This window comes from Dendrobium catenatum, unplaced genomic scaffold (genome assembly GCF_001605985.2).
Source record: "Dendrobium catenatum unplaced genomic scaffold, ASM160598v2 fragScaff_scaffold_665, whole genome shotgun sequence".
Lineage (NCBI taxonomy): Eukaryota > Viridiplantae > Streptophyta > Magnoliopsida > Asparagales > Orchidaceae > Dendrobium > Dendrobium catenatum.
In genome coordinates this window covers 4,791,718-4,819,618 of record NW_021319127.1, presented here as the reverse complement: position 1 = coordinate 4,819,618, position 27,901 = coordinate 4,791,718, and the positions used below count along the sequence as shown (strand labels likewise).

General features: G+C 35.7%; 2 protein-coding genes across 8 annotated transcripts; both read right to left on the bottom strand.

Moving 5' to 3' along the window:
- Positions 1-4,260: 4,260 nt before the first annotated feature.
- On the bottom strand, positions 4,261-7,249 carry LOC110092783 (pentatricopeptide repeat-containing protein At4g02750-like). Its single transcript, XM_020817451.2, has one exon. It carries the CDS (start codon positions 7,203-7,205, stop codon positions 4,959-4,961), a length of 2,247 nt encoding a protein of 748 aa, XP_020673110.1. The 5' UTR covers positions 7,206-7,249; the 3' UTR covers positions 4,261-4,958.
- Positions 7,250-11,283: 4,034 nt separating this feature from the next.
- LOC110092833 (probable UDP-arabinose 4-epimerase 2) lies at positions 11,284-26,705 on the bottom strand. Of its 7 annotated transcripts, none has more exons than XM_020817523.2 (12): positions 26,571-26,705; positions 26,376-26,453; positions 25,950-26,119; positions 25,495-25,619; positions 22,571-22,684; positions 22,348-22,455; positions 22,172-22,263; positions 13,099-13,240; positions 12,462-12,556; positions 12,249-12,378; positions 11,964-12,108; positions 11,284-11,837 (listed from the first exon to the last, which is right to left on the bottom strand). In XM_020817523.2, the coding sequence occupies exons 3-12, from the start codon at positions 26,026-26,028 to the stop codon at positions 11,596-11,598; spliced, it is 1,272 nt and encodes a 423-aa protein (XP_020673182.1). In that variant the 5' UTR covers positions 26,029-26,119; positions 26,376-26,453; positions 26,571-26,705; the 3' UTR covers positions 11,284-11,595. The 7 variants fall into 7 exon arrangements, with proteins under 7 accessions (XP_020673182.1, XP_028551523.1, XP_020673180.1 ...); XM_028695690.1 differs by having other exon boundaries at positions 25,950-26,102; XM_020817521.2 differs by having other exon boundaries at positions 26,549-26,699.
- Between the last annotated feature and the right edge of the window lie 1,196 nt (positions 26,706-27,901).

Here is a 27,901-nt window from a genome sequence, read left to right as displayed (position 1 = left end):
AATATATACCTCTCATTTCTTCAATTGGTTCCCCTACTATTAGAAAAACGACCAAGTTGATCATCAATAATATTTATCTTTGATTTTCTAGTTTGTATGTCATCTGACACTTGTCAATGACTAACATCTAACAATGAACATCCATCAATGTTCAAGACTTGTCCTCTTAATTACCTAATTATCTATTTTATCAAGAAAATGACTAAACTAATTGCCCTCAATCGCCCAACTTTTGACGCCAGTCTTCAACTATTAGTTGACTCAGTTGATAATCATTATTTGATGACAACTTGAACACCTCAAGAGTTCCCTCCTCCCACCATAAAAAATGCCTATCATAGTTTAATTATATTACATTAAACTAAAGCCTTTTTTAGTAATTATATATTTTATAATTTGCCACTCACCCTTATAAAATTGTTTCAAGTGGCAATGCCAAGTGAATTTTCCATAAACAAATCTATCTCAAATAAGTTATATTCAAACTATTTTTTTTATATATTGAATTTGTCTATTATCTTAAGGCATTAAGTTATCTTTATCATTATTATTTTTTCAATCATCATTATATTTTCAACACTTAATCATTGTAATGATTTTCTTATTTAATATTTTAAAATATATTGCCAAACAACCACCTAATCAAATCTCATCGCAACTAACTTGGCCTCATCAGTTTCACATCATCAACCATCTCTATAAGATCTCAAGGTCTTGAATGACAAGGCTTCATTCAAGCCATGCATCACATTTCCTTGGAACTAGTTTTACTAGTGAACAAGTGAGAGCAAGTGCAGATGGTCAAGTATGCATGAAACTAGTTTTAAAACATTTTAATTGTTGGGGAGATGAGAAGTAAACGTCACAATGACGAAACAAACAAGAAAGTAAAAGCAGCGAAAATAAAGGACACCAGGATTTAACGTGAATAAATTCAAAATAGGGAAAAACCATGGAGCCACACCACACCAAGAAATCCACTATGAAAATTGAGAGAAATAAGAAATCTCTCTTCTCTCTCACTCTCTCCTTTATTCTCTTCTCACATGCACCATTCTCAATCTCTCACACACCAAACTACAAGAGAAAGCCAAGGGACGCAACCCTTTAGAAAAACGAGAAAGAAAACCATCCAATCCATCTTGCAGTGCTGCGACGCCAATTTGAAGCGCTGTGATACTTGAACCTTTGTCTTGATTCGTTGCAGCACTGTATCTATGCGGCTGCGGCGCTATGCTCTCTATCGTTTAGCGTCGGGGCACTCAGAAACACAAAGTCGGGGCGTTGTACGCACCCTCCAGCGTACAAGACAAACTCTGAAGTCCGAGACAACATAATAACCAAATTAATCAACACAAATGAGATTCCACACATAACATGAACCTATATAACTAGTAATTATGCTAAAGTAAGAGCGGATTATCATTAACGATCATTATTTGATTAACATCTCCATATTAGTTTATCAACTAACCAAATTTTATGTACCTTTGATTAGTTGATCAATCAAAGTAGTCTTTAATAATCTTCTAATCATGCAAAATTAGCCATTAATTAACTAGAATAGCATTTGATGGTCGATTAATCACTTCAGGTAGAGACAACGAGTCACAACCATGCAAGATTGTAAAAAAACACTTGGTTGCAATAGTTGTTAAAATATAAGCTCATGTAATGATGTAATGATTGCATGTAGGCTTCCTTAGCCATTGCCAGCCATAGTGCATGTTGGAAACAATCTTTCACAATCATTTAGTTAATTGTAGTCCAATGATTGTGGTGAGTTCAAGAGTCTAATATTATGACCCATAATCAAATGGGACCGTGGGAGGATTATTGAGAGATGACACTTCATAAATAAAAAATGGACTATTATTTTATTATGTTTTTTAATAAAAATTTAAGTATTTTTATTATAATAATATATGGTCAATATGAATTGATATTAAGCTCCATAGAATACCCATAATCAAAGCTTTGTTTGGGGTGGTTTTCTTAATGCTTTCTAAAACAGCTTTCTAGTTAAAAATTTAGATCAAGACATTTTTATACTAAAAAGCTACTTCAAAAAGCAGTAAAAAAGCTGTCCTAAATGAAGCCTAAGTAGTGATAAGATAAGATGGTTCAGATATGGCACATTACAACAACAACAACATCAAGCCTTTATCCCACTGCATGGGGTCGGCTACATGAATAATCTTTCTCCATTGTGTCCAATTGAGAGTCAAATTCTCATTTAGATCTAATAAAGAAAATGTCATCTTTACCCTTAGAGATAGGATACGAAATGAGCATATACGTGAAAAGGTTGGAGTAGCTCCAGTAGAAGATAAAATTAGAGAAAGTCGCCTTAGATGGTCTGGTCACATAAAACGGCGGCCTTGCGATGACCCGGTTAGGAGAGTAGAGGTATTAGATTTGACTTTTGTTAAGAAAGGTAGGGGTAGACCTAAAAAGACTTGGTTAGAAAATATTAGGAATAACCTTTCTTTATTAGATTTAAACGAGAATTTGACTTTTAATAGGACACAATGGAGAAAAATGATTCATGTAGCCGACCCCACGTAGTGGGATAAAGGCTTGATGTTGTTGTTGTTGTTGAAAGAAAATGTCATCTCTAATATTTTCTAACAAAGTCTTTTTAGGTCTACCTCTACCTTTATTAACATAGATTAAATCTAATACATCTACTCTCCTAACTGGGTCATCGGAAGGCCGCCATTTTATGTGACCAAACCATCTAAGGCGGCTCTCTCTAATCTTATCTACCACTAGAGCTACTCCCACCTTTTCGCGTATATGCTTATTTCATATCCTGTCTCTAAGAGTAAAGTCACTCATCCACCTGAGCATCCTCATCTCTGCAACACGTAACTTAATATTATGCTTCTCTTTTAATGGCCAACATTCTGCGCCATAAAGCATTGCATGTTTAATCACCATTTTATAGAATTTTCCCTCAAATTTGAGTGGTACTTTCCTATCACACAACAAGCTTGATGCATTCCTCCACTTCATCCATCCAACTTGAATTCTACTAATATGTCACATTGAGGAGGAAAAATCAAATAGTTGATATATTACAATAATAATTAATCATATTTATTTATGGATCGATGTTGTGTGGGATTTCCCAAAGTATTCTTCTTAGGAATCATGTCAACGGTTACTCGATCCATCTGATAGCCTTAGGTTTTGATCATAAGATCTCTAGGAAATATGGATGATGAGATTTACCTCAAGATACATATGAGAGATGGCTTCCTCTTTAATATGTGTGTTGGATATAAGAAGGATCTTTCTTCTAGAGTTTCTTAAGCCATTTTTGGAGACTTCCATGACAACCCTCTTAGCTTAATATTTCATGTAAGATTGAAATATATATAAATAGGGATTGTTGGAGATCAAGGTGCTGTAAATATTAAGCTAAGAGTGTTGGAGATCAGAGAGGGCGTTGGCATCGTTATAGGAATTGTTTGGCGTGATAATGTAGCGAGTCCAATTTGTAAGTACTATTCTTAGTGCATTGGTTATTTCTTCTGGGCACTGTGACATATTCCTTTTTTATCCTAGCTCTTCCCATCACTTTCCAACAGCTCTCTACACTTTCCCTACCGCAATCATGGATGGTGGTAGTAAGGAGAACAAGCTAGGCAGTATCTGCTCAGGGTGGACCTCAAGGTAATCAGCTAAAACACTATGTTCTTTTTCTGTGGTAATTGCCAACAGCACACATTTCACAAACTTAGAATCTAAGGGTATCTCATGTAGAGCTATTTGAGTAAAGCGATTTTGACTTACTGATTGGTTGTATTGGTGTAGAAACGAGGGAAAAACTCCTTCAGTGTTTGTAGGAACTACAGCTTAATCTTGAGGAAGAAGACGATCTTATGATCGTCGGTTCTAGGAAAAATGTAATTTACAGTCCAGATTAGTAACTAGGAGGTGCTACACATGCCACTAGTGATTGGAATTTTCCTTTTAAGGTTATGTGTTCAAGGTATAAAAATGATTTTATCCAAACTATTGTCCCATACAATTATTTCAGACAAACTGACAAGAAAACTTGCTCTTTTCATTGATATGAAGACCACAGATAATACAACGGTTAACTTAGATATATAGAAAGATGAACCACCTACTTGAGTATCAATGGCTAGCAAATATTTGAGGTTCCAATGGCCATAAAACATTAATCATAATACTTATAATTTTGAAAGATTCTTAAAGCATTATGAATGCAGATTTGCGAGCTTCCACTCTACTAAAACAGGTAAACTATATAAATTTTTGCTGCTCTCCTACAATATTCAATCAACAATTATTACAACTGAAAAATGTACTACAATCCATTAATTTGTGTATTATGCCAACAGAAAATGCTGCATTGACAAACGAAAACTATATATAAATTACTATATTGACATCAAGAGTATCAATCAAGCTTCGTCCTTTGGGATGGCTTTCTTACTGCTTCTGAAAGCAACTTTCTAGTATAAAAATTTTAATTTTTATACTAGAAAGCTGCTTTCAGAAGCAGTAAGAAAGTTATCCCAAACAAAACCTCAGTTGAACACTTATTTACATGATCGCAAAATTTGGTGGGTTCTCCAACGTCTTTAATCTGAAGAAGATATGTTACCTTTTAAAGTGCTTTTAGCAGTCAGAAGGCATGAATAGAGGCGTGCAGTTTTGATTCCTCAAGTTGCAAAATCTTTACTCACCCATTGAGGCAAAGTGCTGTAACTTCTGAGACTGACAAAGTGACTGCTTTGCTGAGGGACAAATGCAATTCTTAATGCTAATAATTTGAGAAAACATGTGAAATAAACATGCAGTCAAATATTAACATGACTTGAGCATTCTATCTATCAGTTCTATTTTCTCACGCATCCTATGCAGCATGAAGGTTTATGTGAAAAGAGCTTCAGATTCAGCAGAAAAGCTCTCTGAAGTAATTATCCACAGTCTAACAAAGATGACCAAGGCATGATTTCTGTATTTCTAATATGGGCACACAGCATCTCAAGGACAAATCCGACTTCAGTTGTTCTGGGCTGCATAGGATCATCAGAAACAAAGGAACATACTTTGTTATTTATATCAATCCAGCTGCAACCAGGCTGCTTCTGTATTCCTGTTTCTTTCAGTAAACTCCTCACCCTGTCCACGTCTTCCCATCTCCCAGCATCAGCATTTATGTTTGACAATAGAACATAATTGGAGGTCTTTTGAGGTTCTATCACAAATAGTTTCTCTGCGGCAAACTTTGCGATATCTGGGTTCCCATGCATCCTACAAGCTCCAAGCAATGCACCCCAAACACCAGCATTTACTTTGATGGGCATTTCTGTAACTAGTTTATATGCTTCTTCTAATCTCCCAGCCCTGCCAAGCAAGTCCACCACACAAGCATAGTGTTCAGCCACAGGTTCGACAGAATGGTCTCTGCTCATGGAATCAAAATATTTTAGTCCTTCATCAATTAGCCCTGCATGACTGCAGGCAGATAGAACAACAACAAAAGTGATATCATCAGGTCTAAATCCGTTAACTTCCATCTCTTTGAAAAGTGATATTGTCTCCCTACCGAAGCCATACAGCGCATAGCCAGTAATCAATGTGTTCCATGAAATGAGATCTACAGAAGCCATCTCATCAAAGGCCTGCTTGGCACTTGAAATCCTTCCACATCTTGCATACATATTTATCAGAGCATTGCCAGCAAATAAGTCATTAGCATGACCACTTTTCACAAGAAGAAGGTGAAGTTGCTTCCCCACTTGCAAAGCAGCAAGATAAGCACAAGCAGCGAGACCACAGGCATACGTGCACGGATCTGGTTTCCTTCCCTCATTTCTCAACAACACAAAGTGCTTAATTGTATCACAGTAAAATCCATTTTGGGTGAGGCCAGAGATAATGGAATTCCAAGTTACTGTGTTCCTCTCTTTCATCTGCTTGAAAACCTCCAGGGCTTTCTGCATCTCGCCTTGTTGAGCATGCCCAGCGATCATAGTATTCAAGGAAAACAAACTCTTTGTTGGCATTCTCTTATATAATTCCACTGCTTTATCCATTCTTCCACAGTGAGCATATCCAGAGATCATTGCATTCCAGCAGAAATCATCTTTTGTACTAATTTTCTCAAAGAGTTCAACAGCTTCTTGCATTTTCATGCACTGAACATACCCAGTTAGCATTGCAGTTTGTGCTGCAACATTCTTGAAGGGCATTGAATCAAGCAACTCCCTAGCTTTCTCAAGCTTCCCAATTCGAATATACCCATTAATCATTGTAGTCCAAGTCACAGAATTCCTCTCCGACATTTTACCGAAAAGCCTATAAGCCTCTTCTACTTGCGAGAACTGTACATATCCCGAGATCATTGCATTCCAGGCGACCAAATTCCTTTCTGGCATCTCATCAAACAACCTCCTGGCTTCATCAATATTCCCACTCTTCGAAAATCCATTTAACATGGTGACCCAAGACGTGACATTTGGGCATGGAGTTGCCCTAAAGAAACTCCAAGCTGATTCCAGATCGCCAACTTGAAGAAATCCCTCAACCATCAAGTTCCAAGAAACCACATCTTTCTCCTGCATCTCTCCAAAAAACTTCAAACCTTGTTCCATCTCTTGGTTTTGTGTATATCCCGCGAGCACTGAGTTCCACGAAACCATGTTACGAGCTGACACCGGCATCTCAGTCAACAAAACAATGGCATCTTGAAACATCCCATTCTTGGCATATCCAGCTATCATGGCATTGTAGCAAACTGGATTCTTTACTCCAGGCATGGAATCAAAGAGCCACCTTGCTCTCTCCAGCTCCCCATTGCGGGAGTAGCAAGAGATCATTAGAGTCCAGGAGTAACTATCCCTTTTGGGCATTTCCTCAAACAGCTGGGAGGCTTCGAGGACGTGATTGTTGTGGGAGTAGCCAGCGATCATGGTATTCCATGAGATTAAGTTTTTGGAGGCCATGCGATCGAAGAGGTGGCGCGCGTCGGCCACTCGGCCGTTTTTGGCGAAGCCGGAGATCATGCAGTTCCAGGACACGGCATTGCGGGCGGGCATGGATTCGAAGAGCTTGACGGCTTCGTCGATGCGGCCGCAACGAGCGAGGTGAGTGAGCTTGCGGTTTTGGGAAAAGATGAGATTTTGGATCTCGCCGGCGGATTTGAGCGTGGATGATGCCATTAATTATATGGAAGTGTCTTGACTTTTTTTTTTTTTTTTTTTTAAATTTTATGATAAACCTCACATGCAATTTTTTTTTTTTTTTTTTTTTTTATAAATTTATGTTCAAGCGAAATGGGCGGTCGCTGCCTCCCGCTAAGTTCTTAAACTTTCTGGTATTTCATATTTGAATGAGAGATTTTGCATATTCATACCTAAACTTTACATATTTTACCCTCTAAAACATCTTTCATATTATAAATTCATATATTAACTTAAAATCCCCCCTAAAGGCTTAAACCCTGAAAATAATTTTTACAAATAAATAGTAACTTAATAGTAATAATAACCTCTTATTTGTTTTTATTTTTAAGAAAACTAATTTTCTTTATATTTATTTTTTCTTTAATTTTTCTCATATTTTTTAACTTTCATTTCAAATGATGTGTGTGAGAAGATTGTGTTATAAATTTTTTTTAGCAAGATCGTCTAATTATCAAATTATTTTAAAATCACTCTACTAAAATGGAAACCTTAAGACTCGTTAATTTAAGAATTTAAAAATTAATGCAAATCTTATTAGTTCGCAATAGTTTTAATTAGTGCTATATATTAAAAAAAGTTAACTTAATCTACAATAATTGTCTCTTCTATAATCAATACTATTTGAAGAAAAATATTTTGTTATTCATTAATGAAATTGAGCAATGATTACTTTTTTTCTATTTTTTAGCATTTTAAACTTAGTAAATAATTGTAACGTATTAATCATTTATATGACCACTGATCGCTGAATTTGAATTATGCTGCTTTTAATTATTTCTACTATTTATATGAAATGATATTACTTATAATGGTTGCTATATGCTTTTACAGTTACATGCTTATGCTGCTTTGAACTAAATGATTATATGCATATTATTTTTATTATCGTGCATTAATTATAATTGTAAGTTCTGATAACCTACTAAGCTATTAGTTCACTTCGTTGCTTTTACATATTTTTTATGAACGGCTCTGAACCCAGTGGAGTAAGGCAAATCTGAATTCAAGTTCATTTTGTTTTCTGCATTTTAATTTTATTCTTTTGTAGTTAGGAGTATTGAAAGATAGCCTAATGAATATAATGATTAGTTTTCTAGTAATTATAAATTGAATTTTGAAGAATAAATGTAAAAATATTTTGATGTATATGATTTATAATTTTTTTCTACTTGATTCGTTTATATTAATGTATCATTAGAAGCTCTGATAGATTAATTAATAGATGAAATAAATAATTATTCTAAATTTAGGTCTTGTGTCGTTACATAAATATAGTGAAAATTCTACGTCTTTAAAGTTTTCAATATATTTGATACCCAATATTAGTTGAAATGTAGTGAAAGCCCTCAAAGTAAATAGTATAAATGGTATTTTTATGACATTTTACAAATCTTTATTAATGAATTTAATTTACATAATGCATTCCCTAAATACATGGAGAATTGAAGTTCTTTAAATTTTTACAAAAAAAAATGTCATAATATACTAATTCTCAGTGGCGGAGGGAGGGGGGCCAGGGGCGCACGTGCCCCCCCTAAAAAAATACAATTATATCTATCTTCAACCAAATATGTCTTCAACCAATCACCACCACCGAAGGAAGAGCAAAGGTTCACCTGCACATTTTTCGAGAAAAAATCAATTTGGAAACTTCAAAAATTAAATCGGAGACCATCTGAACTCCGATTTCAATAAACTTATTGTCGAATTATACCTCTCGAAAATATGAACCCAACAACACCAAACTCGACTCAGTCCGAGCCCAAATGAGTCCAAATCAAGGGCCCGAAGCACATTTGGAAGGTTCAAAACATAATTTGGATGATCAAACGGTTTCCAAAATTTATTTGCTTATAGTCGAATTGAGCGGCTCGACGAGACGAATCCAACGAGCTAAAGATCGTTGATTTCTGATATCATTAAGCTCTATTTTTATTCAGATTTATGCTATGCAATCAATACATTTCCTTTTTTTCTATATTTTATTAAAATCTCATTATATTTGAAATTTTATTTTAAAAAATCTCGTGTAAAATTTAGCTGAAATTGAAACTCACTTAAATTGGATGAAATAAAAATATTTTAAAGAATGTTGAGTAAAATTCATTTAAATATCTTTTGCTCCTCTCTTGCCTCCAAACCGAGATCCCATAGTAACAAGATAGCAAACAAAATTATTTTAATTTAGGCCCCCTCCTCCTAAATAAAATTTTTGGCTCTGCCACTGCTAATTCTTCAAGAAATTTGGCATAAGTTTAATGAGGGAAAAAAAAGATGAGAGAGAGAGAGCATTAAAGATAAGGCAGCCAACCCGGTAATTAGGTTAGAGGAGAGGAAAAAATAAGTAATTCAATTACTCAAATTAATAATCATTAATGCAAATTCTAGCTCCCATGTCTCCTTATATGGAGAAATTATTTTATATTATATATATTGTAGTTAAAAGAAATTGAAAATTGAAATATTAAAATAATTACAAAATAAATATCAATCTACTTTATTTACTCAAAAGGACATTATAAAGATACTTCAAGAGATTTAATGCCTCTTCTAACTCTGCTAAAATTGAGAAAAAGTATTCCCTCCAAAAATTATTGTTGTAAATTATAATAAACAAGGACATTGAACTGGTTCATGAACTTTTTTTTTTAGAGCTGCCTTGCAGTTTTATAGGATTCACACTGTATTCAACCAGGCACCCTTCATTTCACATGAAGTAACTAAGTTGAGTGAAATTATTTTGTGCAGACGTCGAACATCATTTGGAGACAAACAAGAATGCGCCACATCACCACTTGTTCGGTACCCGGCTCGGTACTGCTCAGTACCGCTCGATACCACTGACATGACGCATTCTGATTGGTCTCAGAATGATAAATTGTGTTCGGCGTCTGCACAGAATAATCTCTTCTAAGTTGAACCCGCTTCTTCATGCGATTTGCTCCCAGCCACCTTTGTCCTAATCAGTTTGCAAATTATGCGACTCTGCTTAATTAATAGCCACCTTCACTCAAAACTTAAGAGTTAATACTAGGGTGTTGCACTTCCCCTTCTTCTCTCATCTAATGCTCCCTCCCTCTAGATTTCTTCCTTACAACCTATTACAGTAAAACATGAAGAGAAGAGATCCTTCAACAGTTGGATTAGCCATATTTGTTCATTAGAAGTTATGGCTAACACATGGCACTCAGCTTCAACAGAAGATCTTAAGTTGTTTCTTTGCATTCCAAGAAATCAAAAATACCCCTAGAAAGATGCAAAACTTTGCAACAATCCTTCTTGTATCAAGGTATGATCCCCCAATATGCATAAAAAAGCTTTAAATTGATGATTAAGGCTTCGTTTGGCTGCTTCTTAAAATGATTATACTAGAAAACTACTTTAAGCAGCAGTAAAAAAACCGTCCCAAATGAAGCCTAAATAGGATCGAAAAGTTCACTCTCATTCTTGACCAACCTTCAAATAATGAAGAAGGTGATGAATGGCATTGAGGTGTGTTGTCTTTGGGTGATCCATGAACAGGTTTAATTTATGGACATCAAATGTTACATCTTGTTAGGATAAATTGCGGTATAAACACATGTATTGATCCACTTGCATTTGTTTTTATTGTTGCTTCATAAAATAGTAAGAAAATTATCTCAAACGAAGCCTTAATCTAATAGATCCACTTGCATCTGATTGTGTGTTTTTCTAGTGGCAAGTGAAGAACGGATAATATTACCATTAATTTTTCATACTAGTTATGCTCTAAACTATGAAAGAACCCTTTCATCTTTCTTTGCTGCATTTTTGCCTATCTACTGTAGATGGAATTCAAATGGACATGTTGGAAAAATTATTCTATACAGTCACCGGACGACGTTCAAAGGCGAATCAAGATATGCTACATTATCCGGTAAACAACACCGATACACAATAAAAAAAATGACATGACACATCCTGATTTATCTCTGGACCGTCAGATGATCACACATAATAATTTCTCCTTAGTTTGTACCTGGGAGGGCATCCATGCAGCTTATAGCATTAATCATTAGCATGTCTCTTACAAGTTACAACAGCATTTAGTACATCTATCTTCTCATCATGCGTCCCTCGTAATTCTTGGAATTAGTTGATCTACAAACTTAATAACACTAGTTTTTAATTACAAACAAGATTACAAAAAATATCTTTACGATACATAAAATAAAGGGTAACTAGTAAGTAAAACAATAGTAATTGCTTAAATAAGAATATTAAAATCTTCCACATTCCATTAAAAAAAAAAAAAACCTTAGAAGAAAAAGATGCTAATACCAGCAAGGCAGCAAGCATATACTGGCACACATAACTTGAGCATTCACATATAATGATATAACACTCAAAACGCAATGGCCAGGGGAGAGCCATAACCATGTCTATGATACTTCTGCCAGTTCCAGGAAACCTGAAGGCTCTTAAGAAGATCAGTATTCTGAGCAGTCCAGTTCAGCTCCCTTTGAATCCTGGATGGATCACTGTAAACTTCAGCATAGTCGCCGGGCCTGCGATTCAAATACTCCACTTGGATTTCAACACCAGTTGCTTTCTTACAAGCTTCCACAAACTCCTTCACCGTTCTTCCTGAATAATAGATGCAGAAGAACTCATATCAACATCTCTTCACTTTCAATGTTGTGTTACTGGAACAACATAAATTTAAGATGAAGAAATTCAATATAACATCATAAATATTTGTAGATAGATGACCTTTTCCAGTGCCAACATTGTATATGCCAACTTTGTTGGGTTCAGCCTTGTCGAGGGCCTTAACATGAGCATCAACAAGATCAGTAACATCAATATAGTCCCTGACACAAGTTCCATCTGAAGTTTCGTAGTCTGTACCCTTCACCTAATGAATTAACATGAGTTCTTCTCTTCAGTATACATGTGATGAACTCTAATATGTTATATAATTTTTCAAAGCATGTCCTGATCTATCAGCAATCATATGAGCTCTTAAGCTAATAGATGATGGAAATGATGGCATACCTTAAGGCCTGGAATGATTCCTAATGCGGCATCAAAACAAGCACCTGATATGCGACCATGTTCCCGTAGTTCGGGTTTTGGAGATTCACCTAACATTCCGTCCGGATCCGATCCGATCACATTAAAGTATCTGACAGAGATAGAATAATGGGAATCAATGATCATCTTTAAAAGTTCAACTTAGGATTGATGAGTTTGTTGTAAATGCAGTACCTTAAAATTGTAACACCCATGTTTGATTTCTTAGAGAAGTCTAGAATTATATCCTCTGCCATTTTCTTGGCCTTCCCATAAGGGTTAATAGGTACCTGAACAAAAAAATTAAGTAAAAAAATGAGTTAACATTTTTTAATTCAGTTCTTATGGACGCTAGGCTTTAATGAAATTTTGTTTCCTACATACACATCAGCTTTGGACAAGTGAAAACAAATGTATCATTTTTAAAGAGGATTTATTTAGAGAGTTAAACTTTATTCAAAAGATAAGGACTCGCTAGGTTAGGCTTCTCTTTTGCAGCAGAGGTTAAAAAGCTATTGTCAAAAAGCTACTTTAGGAAGCAATTTAAGGCTTTATTTTGGACAACTTTCATACTGCTTTCTAAAATGGCTTTCTAGTACAAAATTTTCAAATTCAAAAAATTTTTGTACTAAAAAGTTATTTTAGAAAGCAAGAAGAAAGCCATCTCAAACGAAGCCTAAGGCATCGTTCTAAAAGCACTTATTCAAAAACCAGCCATATTTCTTACCAAACAAGCTACTGAAAAATAGGTAAAATGCCCAACCAAACCGGCCATTAGGCATTTCTGCATGCTGCATAGCATTTAAAAGATCACATATTATCACATACTAACCTGTGGAGTTTCTTCTGTGATAGGCATCTTCTCAGGCTGTCCATAAGTTGCACATGTGCTAGAATATATCAGTGTTTTCACGTCATGTGTTGCCATAGCTTCAAGCAAGATCAGTGTATTTGCTGTGATGTTACGATAATACCTGTAGTAATGAAGAAACAAATAATTAAACCTTTAATGTTAGAGATGAAAAAGCACTTGAATGATATAAATACAATAAGTTCTAACAAAATCAAACAGTCAAATAAATATTATACCATAACATCCTAACTGCTAAACATATTCATAGAAAACAAAGCAGTAAATTAAAAGTGAATGCCGATAAGCTCTACATGTTGGAAAAATTAATGTCGATTCTACACAAGTTTCTCAAATTCAACAACAGATGCTTGATTCGAGATAAGTTTGTGAAATATAGAATCAGCTAAACAAAAGATGAGAAAACTAATTCATAAATAAAATTTATATACCATCGACCATTGAAATTTGATTGCATTCGTTACTAATTTTGAATTCTTCTAAATCTTTTCTCTTCCAAAATAATACTTATGTTTCTTCTTCTTAGATGTGGCAGAGAGAAAGACTTAGACACCCAAAATATTAAAAAAATCGGAATTAATTGCTGCCCATCATGGGAAAAACTGATATTTTAATTTTAAAAGCTAAATTAAAACTGAGAAACGGTCATTTTGAATGTTAAATTAAAACTAAAAATGGTCAGTTTTAAAAGTTGAATTAAAAACTGAAAAATGATAAATTAATCAGGAATATTTTGAACCATTAATGATAGTTATTTTAGCAATCCCCCACTTGGTTCAAATATTTCATCACAAATAAAATAAGAAACAAAAATCATGAATTAAGGTGACCGGTCCTCTAAGTACGAGTATTATCTCCAATACATCACAATGATAACATCTCTTATTTATCTACTTATTCAACTTAATGAATAAATCTTAAGTTTATTCAAAGTCCAACTTAATGATGTTTATCATTACATAAATGTGTTTACATAAATAACTAAAATATGAAAAAACATCATAACCAAATTCATTTTCCAATGAAATTAACCAAATCAACCTAAACCCATGCAGACCACATGATCCTTAAACTTTTGTGGTGGCATGCCTTTAGTTAAAGAATCTGCTATCATCAATTCAGTGTTTATATGCTCAATAACCATTGTATTTCATTAACACGTTTTTTATGGCTAAGTACTTAATATTAATATGCTTGCTTTGACTACTGTTTTTGTTATTTTTAGCCAAAAACACTGCAGTCGGAAGTTAAATTATCACAATATATTTTCATTAGCCTGGACAAGTCTAAGCCCAAAAATGAAAATGATGTGGCGCCACGATGCTAGTTCCAACACTACGGCGTTTACCCGAAACCAATAATGTGACTTTCAATCCGTATGATTCATTTTAACTAATGACTTAACAATGCTTAATGACTGAGTTTGACTGGCTCTGCGACGCTTCAAAGATAAACGTTGTGGCGCTACTTATATAATTATTAAATCTATTAAATTTCAATTTATGGAACTGTACTAAAATCAAGTCAAGCACTGTGGCGTTGTGATATCTGGCGCCGCGACGCTTAAATGACATAATGTAAATATGACTAATAATTTAACTATTAATGCAATGCAATGTAAATAACAACACCAAATGCAATATAGATATATTATTAATAAAGTATGAGTAGGTATAATTCTATAATTAATTTAGTAATATAGTAACTTTGCAAATAAAACAAATTCTTCATCGGCAACTGCACCAAAAATTTGATGGGGCGGTGAAGTAACTTAAAGAATAGTGAAAATTAATTAGGGCTTGAAACAATACTTAGATTTTCTTTGATATAAAAATTATAAAAATCTCACTTAATATACGCAAGTATACTTGTCGAGTAAAATAATATAGTGCTAGAGTAGACTATTGATTCCATGAGGAAGAATATCTACTTGCAAAGGACATATTAAACTCTTTTAACCTCAATATCATTCTAAACTCTCCTAGTCTGTTACCCTATACAAATCTTAGAAGAGTAAGTAAAGCATATACTGTTAAAATATACTCATAACAATTCATCTTTATAAAGTTGATACATGACAAGCACTATATCTATGCTTGCATAATCCAACATATATGATTGTGCCTGTTTTTCTATTCCAATGCTCCATATTACACATAATATTAACTACACATATGGCCACTACATGTATTATATAAAGATTTGATATATTAAAAAAATATTATGAAATTATTGATGAAAGGAATTCATTTGAACTCCATATTTCACTTACACCATAAATTCAAAACCAGATAATTTAGCCAGACATGAAAAATAAGTAAAACATATTCATTTTCATTAATTGCACAAAAAAAGAAAGTATAGAAGAAAAGATATCATCGGATGAGTTCAATGTCTCATCTACACTAATTGAACTTACAGATTTGCTTCCACAAATACAAGTCAAACACTCTAATGGAATGTATCTGATACTTCTATAAATTCTTTTAATTGTCACTCCTAAGAAAAAAAACAGAGAAGCACTATAAAGATTGAAATTTAAAAAGTGGTTGAACTCTTCTAGTAACATTACAAACAAACTATTTATAGAAAAGCACACAAAATGGATTCTAGCATCACGAAGCTCGAGACACTTACACCGTGATGCCCAAAAAATGAGCTAATGTCGCAGCGCCAAAGGGTTTCCTCCGCTGCGGTGCTTGCTGGCATGCATCCGTTGTTTAATGAATCGTCGCGTCGCTTCGCTGGTCGATCGTGGCCTTAATAGTTACAACTGTAGTATCATGGCAATGTTAACGGTTGAGCGCCGCAATGCCGCACTCCCTTGACTCAGCGGTGCTAAAATTTGGCGTCGCAGTGCTGTGTAGACAGAGATTGAGTTTTGCGACGCTGACTCCTCCGACATTGCGGCGTTGTCAAACAAAGATTGGGCGCCGCCATGTCCATATTTTGGCGCTTCGTAGGTGTCAATGATGGCTCCGCGGCGGGATTATCGTATTACCATATTTAAAAATTTTGTCTATTTCCTATATTTTCCTACACAAACACAACTAAAACAACACATTTTCATTAACAAATAAACAAATAAAATATAACATTCTTTATACTTATCGATGCTCTGACAAACAACTTCAGATAGGTCAAAGATCATTGGTTGATTTCTCCCAACCACTTTCATGCAAATTAATGTCATCGAGTAATGTTCAGGAAAATAATATCGGATAGATCAAACATCCTTGGTGGATTCCCTCGACTGCTTCCACACATTTTAACGTCATAAAGCAATGTTTTAACAAACAACCTCGAATAAGTCAAACATCTTTAGTGTATTTTTTCCAACTTTCATGCAGTTGACATTATTAAGTAACACTTTGGCAAATAATCTTAAACAGATCAAACATCTTTGGTGGATTTATCCTGGTCACTTCCATATAGGTTAACGTCATCAAATAATGCTTTGACAAACGACCTCGGATAGGTCAAATATCCTTATTGAATTTTTTCAACCTCTTCCAAACAGGTTAATGCCATCCAACAATACTTTGACAATCAATCTTGGATAGGTCAAATATCCATAGCAGATATATATTGGCCACTTTCACATAGGTTAACACCATGAATAATACTTTGGCAAACAACCTCAGATAGTTTAAACATCTTTGTTGAATTACTTAAGATCTCTTCCACACAGATTAACATCACAAAGTAATACTTTGATAAATAACCTCAGATAAGTTATACATCCTTAGTGGATTTTCCCAACCTCTTACATGCAGGTTACCATTATTGAGAAATGCACTTATAAACAATATTGGATAGGTCAAATATCCATTTATGAATTTCTCTTGACCTCTTCCAAACAAGTTAATACAATCAAACAATGTTTTAATAAATAACCTCCAATAGATCAAACATCCCTTGTGAATCTCTCTCAATCTTTTCCTTACAGATTAACGCTATCAAGCAATGCTCTTATAAACAATCTTGGATATGTCAAATATCCCTAGCGGATTTTCTCAAGCTCTTCCATGCAGGTTAACATCATTGAGCAACACTCTGAAAAACAATCTCGACTAAGTCAAATATCCCTAGTGGATTTCTTCCAACCTCCGCCGCACAAGTTAACGTCATTGAGCAACGCTCTGACAATGATCTCTGATATATCAAATATACTTAGTGAAGTTATATCAACTGGTTTAACGCCATCAAGCAATTCTTTGACAAGCACCTTGGATAGTTCAAACATCCTCGATGGATTTCTCTTGACCTCTTCTACACAGTACTTTGAAGCATCTCTCTTCAACTCATTTTTTAATAAAAGATTAAAGCCTTGTCACCATCAGGCCTCCACTCAATTGGCACTGTTAATGTGTTGCTAAATTGTTTTAGACGACACACCACCCGACCCCCTCCAGTGGGTTGTATGTTATCCGCCCCGATCAACATGGATGCATACTTCCTTCAATAGAATGCAACTCGACCATTGCCATCATCGGTCCTTTTCTTGTCAACCACGATCGTCATCCCCTCACCTCCTAAAACTCATCATCAGCCCCTTGCTCGATCACCATCAGCAACATACCCTCCAACTGCCACCATCAACATACACCTACGATTGCCTACATCAGAGGACTAGATCTTTACCGGAGATTGACATCCTTTACACTATTGTCGGAGAGTTGTTCCCTTCTTTTACGAGGGAGAATTGAAGCATGTGTAAAAGGTATAGGCATTTACTGGAGATTGACGGCATTCAACTCTTGTTGGATAGTTGCTCCCTCCTTTTACATGGTAGAACTGGAGCTTGTGTAAGAAAATCGTGCATTTTTCCCCAACCCCAAGGGAAACATTTTTAGATCCATGAAAGGGATAGGCTTGGAATTTTTCTCCTTAAAATTATGATTTTTTTTTGTTTTATTTTTAAAGCCAAAAATCTAATTTTTCCTTTTTACATAAATAAAAAGGAAGATATTAAATTAAAAATAAAATAAATATACATATAATTGATTATTTCCCTTCCCAAAAATTTCAATTTTTTTTTAATTTTCAAAATTTTTCTTGAATTTTTCCTATTTTTGGAGAAATTAAAAAAGGAAATAATTAATTCATTATAAAAATTTCAAAAATTTTGGGACAATGTACCCACTTCCATGATCAGACGCCAAGCGTGAATAGTCGCCTATCGGAGGTGTGTGGCGGCAGACCATTTTGACTTATTAATCCATGCCTGATTTTCAGTTCGGACAGTCTGATTCAGACATTTTTTAGGTCCCCGGAATCATTTTTCCATGTTCCAAATTTAATTTTAACACTTTCAAAGCCTAATGAAGCATCTATAGTCAAATTTAAGCAAATTTAAGAGTATTTCAGCGCAATATTCTGATATTTTTCGCTCTAATCAACAAAACAACAACAGGAAAAATTAAAATTACAATCAAGGGCATTTTTCTTGGTTCATGACCCCAAAGGGAGGTCCATGTTGACGTCTAGAGATTGGTCGTGCCTCATATTTTGTAATTTGAAAGGCTCAGTTATGTATTTTTGAACCCCGCTAGTTTTGACATCCAAAAATATGGAACAACGGATACGTCACCAAAAATCGTCTTAATCAAGTACTAATCTTGAAGCATATATGATGTAAAACATATGCATGGAAACAAGAACTGCTTGGGAATTTTAATATAAGAATATTAAAACCTTACTAGTTATAGAATTAATGCTTACCCAAGTTAGACTTTTAGAATTATCAAGTAGAAATTATGTAAGGTATGCGGTTACAACTATATTAACGGGATGCTATCAATTTAACAACATAAAAATAGAGTATAATGTTATGGCGAAGAAACAATAATCCACGGTTAACAAATAGAACTTTTCACCTTGGGTCCCTCACTCACGCTCTTGACGGTGGGGCTTTAACGGAGGAAGATTGAGAGCAAACCGAGCAATGCCACTAGGAGACAAATGGTGCTCAAGGTATAGTCCGTTGGAGAAGTAGTCGGCGGCGGGGATTCCACGGGATGACTAGTGAGTATCCAACGTCCAGGAGGAATATGCTCCTCGATGGAAGGTACTAGCGTAAACTGGATGCGATGTAAGTTATCCTCCACGAAGGAATCCACGTCTAGGTTCACATCAAAGAGAAGGAGATTCAAGGATGTTGGTTCGTCCTTGATCATCCAATAAGAAACCATGGTGGTCGACTTCCGGATTGGCCATGCACCAATGACGAGGTTGGGAGGAGAGGTTGTCTTCTCTCTTGGCTTCAAGTGTCATGAGAGAACTATGGTTTCTCAAGAAGGTAGGGGTTTAATTCAAAACTGAAATTGATTTCAGATTTTGATTAGTTTTGGAGGGAATTAATTAATGCATTGATGGGAGGTTAATTGGGGGGGGGAGCCAAACATGAGGCCGGCGGTTTGACAAGGGGGAGAGAATGAGATTTACTCCAAATATGAAGGTAATTTCAAATTTTAAGTAAATTTGGAGGGAATTAATTTGAAATTTGAAAATCAAATTAATTAGGGATAGGGGCTTTTAATGGGAATTAATGGGGAGCCCACTATTAGTGGCCGGCGGCATTGAGAGGGAGGGAGAGGGGATTAGGGAGAAACTAATTGCTTTCCAAACAAGTTGAGGTCAAATAAGAGGGAAATTAATAATTCCACACTAAATGAAATTTAAATTGGATTGAAATTCGAAATATTTCTTTATTTGAACTTTTGCAAATATGGAAGTTTTTTTATTTCAAATTTTGAATTTCAAACTTGCTAACTTCTCCCTTTATTGAAAGAACCCAAATTAGGGAGTCATTATGATGATTGAAATCATCATAATGATGTGGGAGGTGGAAGGGGGCCGACAGTCAAGGGGAAACATGGAGGTTTGGCGTTGGGTTGAGGTGGCCACTAGCTTAGGCCGGCAGGTGGGATTTGGAAGAGGGATTTGGTAGGATCAATGGGAGATATTTTGGTTGCGGGATGAAGGTGGAAAGATGATGAGGAACCGGTGGGAAAAGACGAAACTAGAATAGAAAACGAAAATTAGAAAAAACCACAAGCCACGGACACCTCCGGTGACTGGTGGGTATTGCGCTTGCCCACTCGTTGGGCTCTCCCTTCTCTCTAGTGCACTCACAAGAAGAAGAAGAAGAAGATCAAAGATATATCATATCATTCATCATCTAGTACAATGCATGATGCCTCATATAAATAGGCCAAAATGAAACAAAAAATAAAAGACATAAATGCCCTCGAGGCTACAATATCAAATGACCACCCATAAGGGTAAAACAGTAAAAACTAAAAATAAAATAAACTACTACATAAAATGACTCAAAATATAAACTCCTGATCATGGCCGTCGATCTCCGGCGTCTCCGATGGTACACGTGTCGAAATCGCTGATGATGTCCTCATCAATATATGAATGGGAAACTTCTAAAGTTAAACTGAGAACATCCAAACTTCGATTTTAGCAAACTTATGCTCAAATTGAATGTCTCGATGAGACGAACCCCACAACACTAAAATCTGTCCAATTTGAGCTCAAATGGGCTCAAATCAAGGGCTTAAAATATATTTGGAAGCTCTAATGCATTAATTGGATGACCAAATGATATTAAAATATGGAAATGCTTATAGTCGAATCGAGCGTTTCGACGAGACAAATCCGACAAGTCAAAGATCACTTAATTTTGACACTATTGAGGCACTTAAATGTTGACTAAATGTTGCATGATTGAGGTGATAAATATGGGTTGCCCAATGGAGCACTTTGGATTTGTCATGGATCTTCTTCATATTTATAGATCATTCCACTCAAAATATATAAATAGACATCATTTTCTCACATGAAAGGGGGCGTAGACCTTTGAACGCTTTGACCCTAAGCTAGAGACTCAATAGAACTCTGAGACATGAAAAATCTCGGAGCTCCACCCTAGAACCACCGCCAACGAACTTGCGCCACCAGGCCACTGCTGCTGGACTTCTGCCCAACCATCGTTCTTGGACCTCCAGTCCGCAACCACCACTGGGCCTTTGTTTGACCTCTGTCGCCCTCCGAATATGATCTCCCCAACCATTGTTGCCCGCCGACTACGGTCCCTCTGACCTCCTTCACCCATCAACTACGGCCTCTGATCTCTATCGCCCACTAACTACGGCCCTTCAGACCTCAATCGCCAGCCGACTGCCATCCCTCTGACCACCACCACTCACCAATTGTGATCTCTCCAACCACCATCGCTCGCCAACTATAGCTCCTCTGACGACTATCACCCACTGATTGCGGTCCCTCTGACCTCTGTCACTCGTTGGCTATGGTCCCTCTAACCTTCTTTGTCCATCGATTATGGTCCCTCCGACCACGATTGCTCGTCAACTACTGTCCATCCGACCCCTGTCACCAAACGACTATGTTCCCTCTAACCTCTGTCACCAGATAACGACCCCCTTTACCTCAATCACCCGACTACGTCCCCTCTAACCTCCATCGCCTAACTCGGTCCTACCGACCAAACGAGCAAGCCAACATTCTTTTGAGAACAACTCTCATATCACTGGATGCTTCTAACACCCACCATGTAACGTGCCCTATATGTATATATTTGTTACATTGAGCCAAGGCCTTCCTTCTAGAAACAACATCATTTGTAATCGACTACAAACACTAGTAGAGTCATTTTAACTAGGGCTGGCCTCCTGATTTTTCTCTTTTTTTGGATTTTCTATGTAAAAATCTTGGTGTCTTATGACTATTGCACACATCTCTCTTATTTATGTGTAAGTTGGATCTTCATACAAAGGTAGGATGCTAAACCCAATATCTCTTTACCGTCGCGAATGTTCCGGCACACAATAATATTAATTTTATATCAAGGGAGTCTAATTATCGCACTAAAAATATAAAGACATATGCACCAAGATAAGCTTGCACAACTCTTATTCCGAAATAAGGGAGAAACAACAAGACTTTCCCTAGCTCTTGTCACCAAATTATGCTCCCAAAGTGAGAAGAAAAATTGATTTACCTTAGAGGCTCAAGCATGCTCTCACCGACATATGCAACTGCCGCAAAATGCATGACAGCATCAAACGCATTTTCAGAAAATATTTTTCTGACCTGAACATTGGCTAAGGAAAAAAAAAAAGGCCTCTGTAATAATATATATGTTATAGAGTTAGTAAATTGAGCATACAAGGATACAGCTTTAGCATTGCCAAGATCAGCAAAAATGAATTGTAGTCTACTAGGCTCCGCAAATTGCTCTTGCAGGGCCTTAATTGCCCCCATATTTCCCCTGGAAAGATTGTCCTGTACAAAATTTAATAGAAAAATGTTTCCTTTGGTCATAAAAGCTTCAGAACTTTATCCTTATGCAGCATTGCATGGTTAAAACAAGGTTTTCCAAAGAGGGATTCTATGATACCACAATAGTCACTCGGTAAGAGTCCTTCAGGAGCCGAAGTGCAGCATGTGATCCTATATAGCCTGCTCCTCCAGTCACTAGAACATGTGTAACTCCCAGTTCATGATGCGCGAACTGTTAAGATATAAGGAGAATTAAAAATTGTAAGAACAAATTAGAATTCAATGAAAATCATCAGCAGCAGACATAAGAAAATGAACAAAAAATTCAGCCATGATTAAAATTTCATAGTGCAAATAAAGATCGCTATATATTCTGGGACTTTGCACCATAAGAAATTGAGGGGGTAGTGGTTGTTGAGTTCGACTAGATTAGTAAAAAAGAATGATGTCGTGTATTAAAGTCCTTAGGAACAACTTCCAACCATGATAATTTTGGAAAAACACAAGAAGTGAAATTAAAAAAAAAATTAAAGGGCAGGTAAGGCTACACAATATTTACCTGATTTTGCAAGAAATGCATATTTATTAAGTTCAGGAAATTATGGAGGTTTAACTTTAGATAAACAGCTTTTATATAAGAAATTTCTATTTTAGAAAACTAATATGGCTTGCAAAATTTGCCTAGCAAGCCACGAAATTTAATGCAAGTTTTTAGTCTCAAATACATTGTTCGATTGCTAGATCATCTAGGTTCTATTTTCAACAAATTTATATTCAAGCCAGTAGAATTCGATAAGAAAAATCTCATGGAACTAAAATCACGCAACCCAAGTCCAAATGGACCCACATCAAGTACTTAAGTATAATTAAAACCCTATTGAGGCCATTTAAGGTTTTCAACATGCTCCAACTTTTATTTGTTCATAGTAGAAATGAGCATCTTGACAACATAAATATACTACATCCAAGATAGCTCAATTCTAAGTTCAAGAGAATGTCGTTTATTTAGGACAAATCCATCAGTTGTCGCCAGCTACTGACATCTCCCATAGATTATCACTCAATGCATACCAATAACTGGTGTCTAACATCCGACGCTCATCTTCGCCGGTTGCCCAATCTCTCCTCCTATCAAGATAACGGCCAAGCTTATCGCTAACCTTAGCACAGAATCCAACATTCCTCATCAACCATGGTCTAATGTCTGCCAACAACTAGCATGCAACATCTACCATATATTGATTTTAGACACCCATCTTTTTGGTCTTTCGATCATCCATCTTATCAAGAGAACAATGAAGCCAAGCACTCACCGTCACTCAACTTATAACATTCTTCATCAATCATTTCCCTACACATGCAAAAGAAGAATGTCCAACACCTACCAGCTACCAATGCCCAACGCTCAACTTCCTAGTCACCTAGTCTAATCTCCTCCTAGGTGAATGATCAAGTCAATTGTTCATCGTCACCTAACTTTTAACATTTATTGCCAATGACCGATAATTGATGTCCGACATTCATTTCTCGACCATATGCTCTTCCATCATATTAAAGAAATGACCAAGCAAACAATCCATTATTGCCCGACATTCAATGTTCCTCACCACCCACAGCCTGAAACTTGCCAACATCCATATTTTGGCAATTACTAATATTTGGTGCTTTTCTTGAAGGCCGCTTGATCTCCCTCCCATCAAGAGAATGATTAAATGGATCAACCATCTTCACCTGACTCCAAATGTTTCTCATCGACTATTAGCAAACGCTTGTAAACGACCATTGCTCAATGTTTGGCAGTCACTAATGTACGACACTAGCCCTCTCGATTGCCCAACCTCCAATATAACTCCAATTAGAAGAACGGTCTAGTTGGCTAACTTTGATGTTCTTAATCATCAATTATCAGACATTAGTTAGCTACCAGGATTTACTAACCATCGACATTTGATGCTTGCCTCCCAGTCTCCTAGTCTCCCCTCTTATCAGAAGAATGACCAAACCGGACAACCTCTAGCAATTGACTTATATTGTTTACCATTGGTTGCATACATCTAGACTCTACCAAAGAAAATAGCTCTCATAATTCAAATCTATTACATTGTAATAATGCTTTCTCTAGTTATGAAGAAAATTTTCTTTTATAACTCTCGATTCACACTAGTACAATTATTTCAAATAAGGACCTATAGTTTTTTCCATTCTTCGGTTGTCCATATAAAAAAATCTCATATATCTATGCTACTCTCAATTTAAATGCATGTGTGAGGGATCTTCGTACAACCTAGGATGTTATATTATCTCTACCACAAAGAATTTTCCGGCACAAAACAAAAACCCAAAAGAGAGAGAGAGAGAGAGAGAGAGAGAGAGAGAAAGGGTTGCAAGATTATGACCTGTCTAAAACAAGATAGAGAACACCACAGTTGTCCTTGGTACAACAATAATTAAAGAGTTAAATATTAAATTTATTCCGCTAACTAATGCATCCCTTGACAAAGGCACAATGAACTAGAATAACTTATGCCAATGTAAACTGGTAATGCAACACATATCCGAATATTGCAAGTAGCTGATTGGTCTGGCCATAAAAAAAGAGGAAAAACTATGATAACACATAGCATACATTCCATTTATTTATTGATTAGAAATCAAAGTAAAAGTAAATGAGTCAAATGACCATAATCTAAAATGAACTTGAGAAATTTAAGTGTTGTTTTCTGAAATATAGAAGTTAGAAGAAAATGACATCATAACCTGTATAGTTGTTTGGTTAAAATTTTGATTAGAACAATATAGGCTATCGCGGCACCAACTGAATACTTAAGCTTAAAGGCCTCAATTGCACAAATTTAACATGCCGCATGCCACTTCCTAGCACAAAATATGCAACAATTACAGTGCCAGCAACTAAATCATATAGGGGCAGATTTTTATCATGAAAGGTATCCTTGAAATGGCTTCAAGTTTTCACAAGAGTTCATCTCATTACACATAGTAAGAGTTTTGGAGATTGCAATACAACAAAAGGAAAACATTTACCACATTTGAATAGCTGAAACTTGGAGGTTGCTTCACAATAACTACACAGAAGGTTGTCAAAATAGCAGCAATGAAAACTTTACCAAGAAAGTGGGGCTTCCTTCTTGATTCTGAGCATTCCATTTCTGAACAAACAAGACAAGCATAATCAATAGGTTGCATATTTGAATAAGACAATTATATATTGTGCTTTGTGTTTACCCAGATACTATACTAATATAATAAAAAATAACAATTTTATACAAGCATGGATGTGACTTCTTATGAAATTTAGCTTCAAGATGAGAGAATTAAAAACAATAATGCATGTTCTAATTCATCTACTAATAACAACTTCATAAAGCTGTATTGAATTTATTTTTTACTTGTAATAGAAGAAAAGTATATGGCTATCACCCCCATGATTAAGAAATCAATAACCAAAATGATCTTTTGATCACTGGTGTAAAACTAACCTGAAAAAGACCCAGATCTATTGGATCTAAGCTGCGACCTGCTCCTGCTGGTAGGAAGCATTTGAGAAAGACCCTTCATGGATAACAACAAAAAAGTAGAATGCTTCTTCTACCGAGCCCAATGCTTTCCTTGGCTGCTAATCTTGGATGCAACTGAGAATTAGGTATACCTAAACCAACAATTAGTATAAATATCACAAAAGACAACAAAAGATATGAAGAAGCCAAAAGGGAAGACAATCACACACCCACTTAAATCCTTTAAACCCCAATCATTAAAGCAACAAACTCAAACCAGAAAGCAAGAAAAGACTTTATTCAAAGCTACCAAGCTTCCTTACAGGGTCCAAAATGTGGGGAAAACACAAAAATTCAGAAGAAGAAGATTGTGCAGTGTAGGAGGGAGCGAGGAGACCATAAACATACCAAAAAACCATTATAGCAGTGAGAAGCTGTTAACAGTTTACAAATTACAACTGAGCACTTGAAGCGAATGCCAAAGCCCTAATAAAGACGAAAAGAGATCCCAATATCAGTAAATGGCGCTCCTTTTGATGAACAAATCGTATAAAGCTCACACATTACAAACTGGCACGCACATACGCATATAGGGCTCCTTACTGCTCACACGTTCTTCCTTCTTCGTATGAAAAGCCAACGTCTCTGAATCCAAGCTCCCATTTTTGCTTCCTTAAGCAAGATAGCTTCCTCACATGCTAATCAGAGTCCCCTAAGCAGTAGAGATTATCAAATGCGCTGTGAAGGTGTGCTTATAATTATAAGAAAAAAAATATCAGAATACTTTTTGAATAATCTAAAAAAAAAAAAAAAAAAAAAAAAAACTCTGTCACTAGAAACTATTTTATAATTTTTAAAATTAATTACAATGGTTGTTATATGTTAAAAATATTTATAATATTTTTATTTTCTTAATAGAAAAACATAACATATAACTCACGCATTTGACATTTCTTTCTCAAGTCCGCTCATCTGACAAATAATAATGGCGTCTTAACGCAACGTTAATAATGATAATGGCATATATAGTTTCCATTAAATTTTAAATTTTTTTATTTCAATTTAATTTAGTCAAAGTTACTTTCTAAGCTTTAGTTTTTTAAAAAAAATTGAAGAGTTTATAACAAAAGTTACTATTCTTAGCAGGGGTTGTTGGAATGGAGAAAAGTAAAACACCGCAACAATAAAGAAAAAAAAAAAAAGCAGTGAAAAGTAAAGGATATCAGGTTTTAACGTCGAAATTTTATAATAATATATGGAGCCACAACACATCAAGTAATCCACTATGAAAATTGGGAGAAATAAGTTGTATATCTCTCTGACACTCTTCTTGCTTCTCTTCTCTCTTACTATGTTCTCACACACAAAATATAAGAGAAAATCAAGTTAATAACACCAAGGGATGCCACCCTTAAGAAAAACGAGAAAAAAAAAAAGTTGTTCAGTCAGCCTCAAAAAGTTGGGCCATCAGTTTGGAACACTGCAACACTCAAACCTATGATCCCGATCCATCTAACGATGTTGCGGGCTGCGACACTCAAGCTCGCAGCACTACAGCTCTCCGCTTTATATAGTTTCTCCCAGTAAACTTTGCAGCAATGAGGCTCTCGAATACATAGCGTCGGAGCGCTCTTTGTACAAAAAGAAAAAAAACTTCGGGTAGAGGGGTCCCCCCACACCCTCAACAAACATAAAAAATTGACTTGAGGTTCGAGGCAACAATACAACCCAATTAATCAACACAATCAGTTTCCGCACAAACTAACAAGGTTCTAACGGAGTTGATCCGATTGGAGCCCGAGTCGTAATAAGCTCATAAGCTAACTTTATCGAGCCACTAGCTCAAGCTCAAGTTTAAATTTGAGCTCATCTATTAAACAAGCTCGAGTTCGAATTTGATGAGACTAGGCTTACGAGCAGGCCTGTAATGTTGT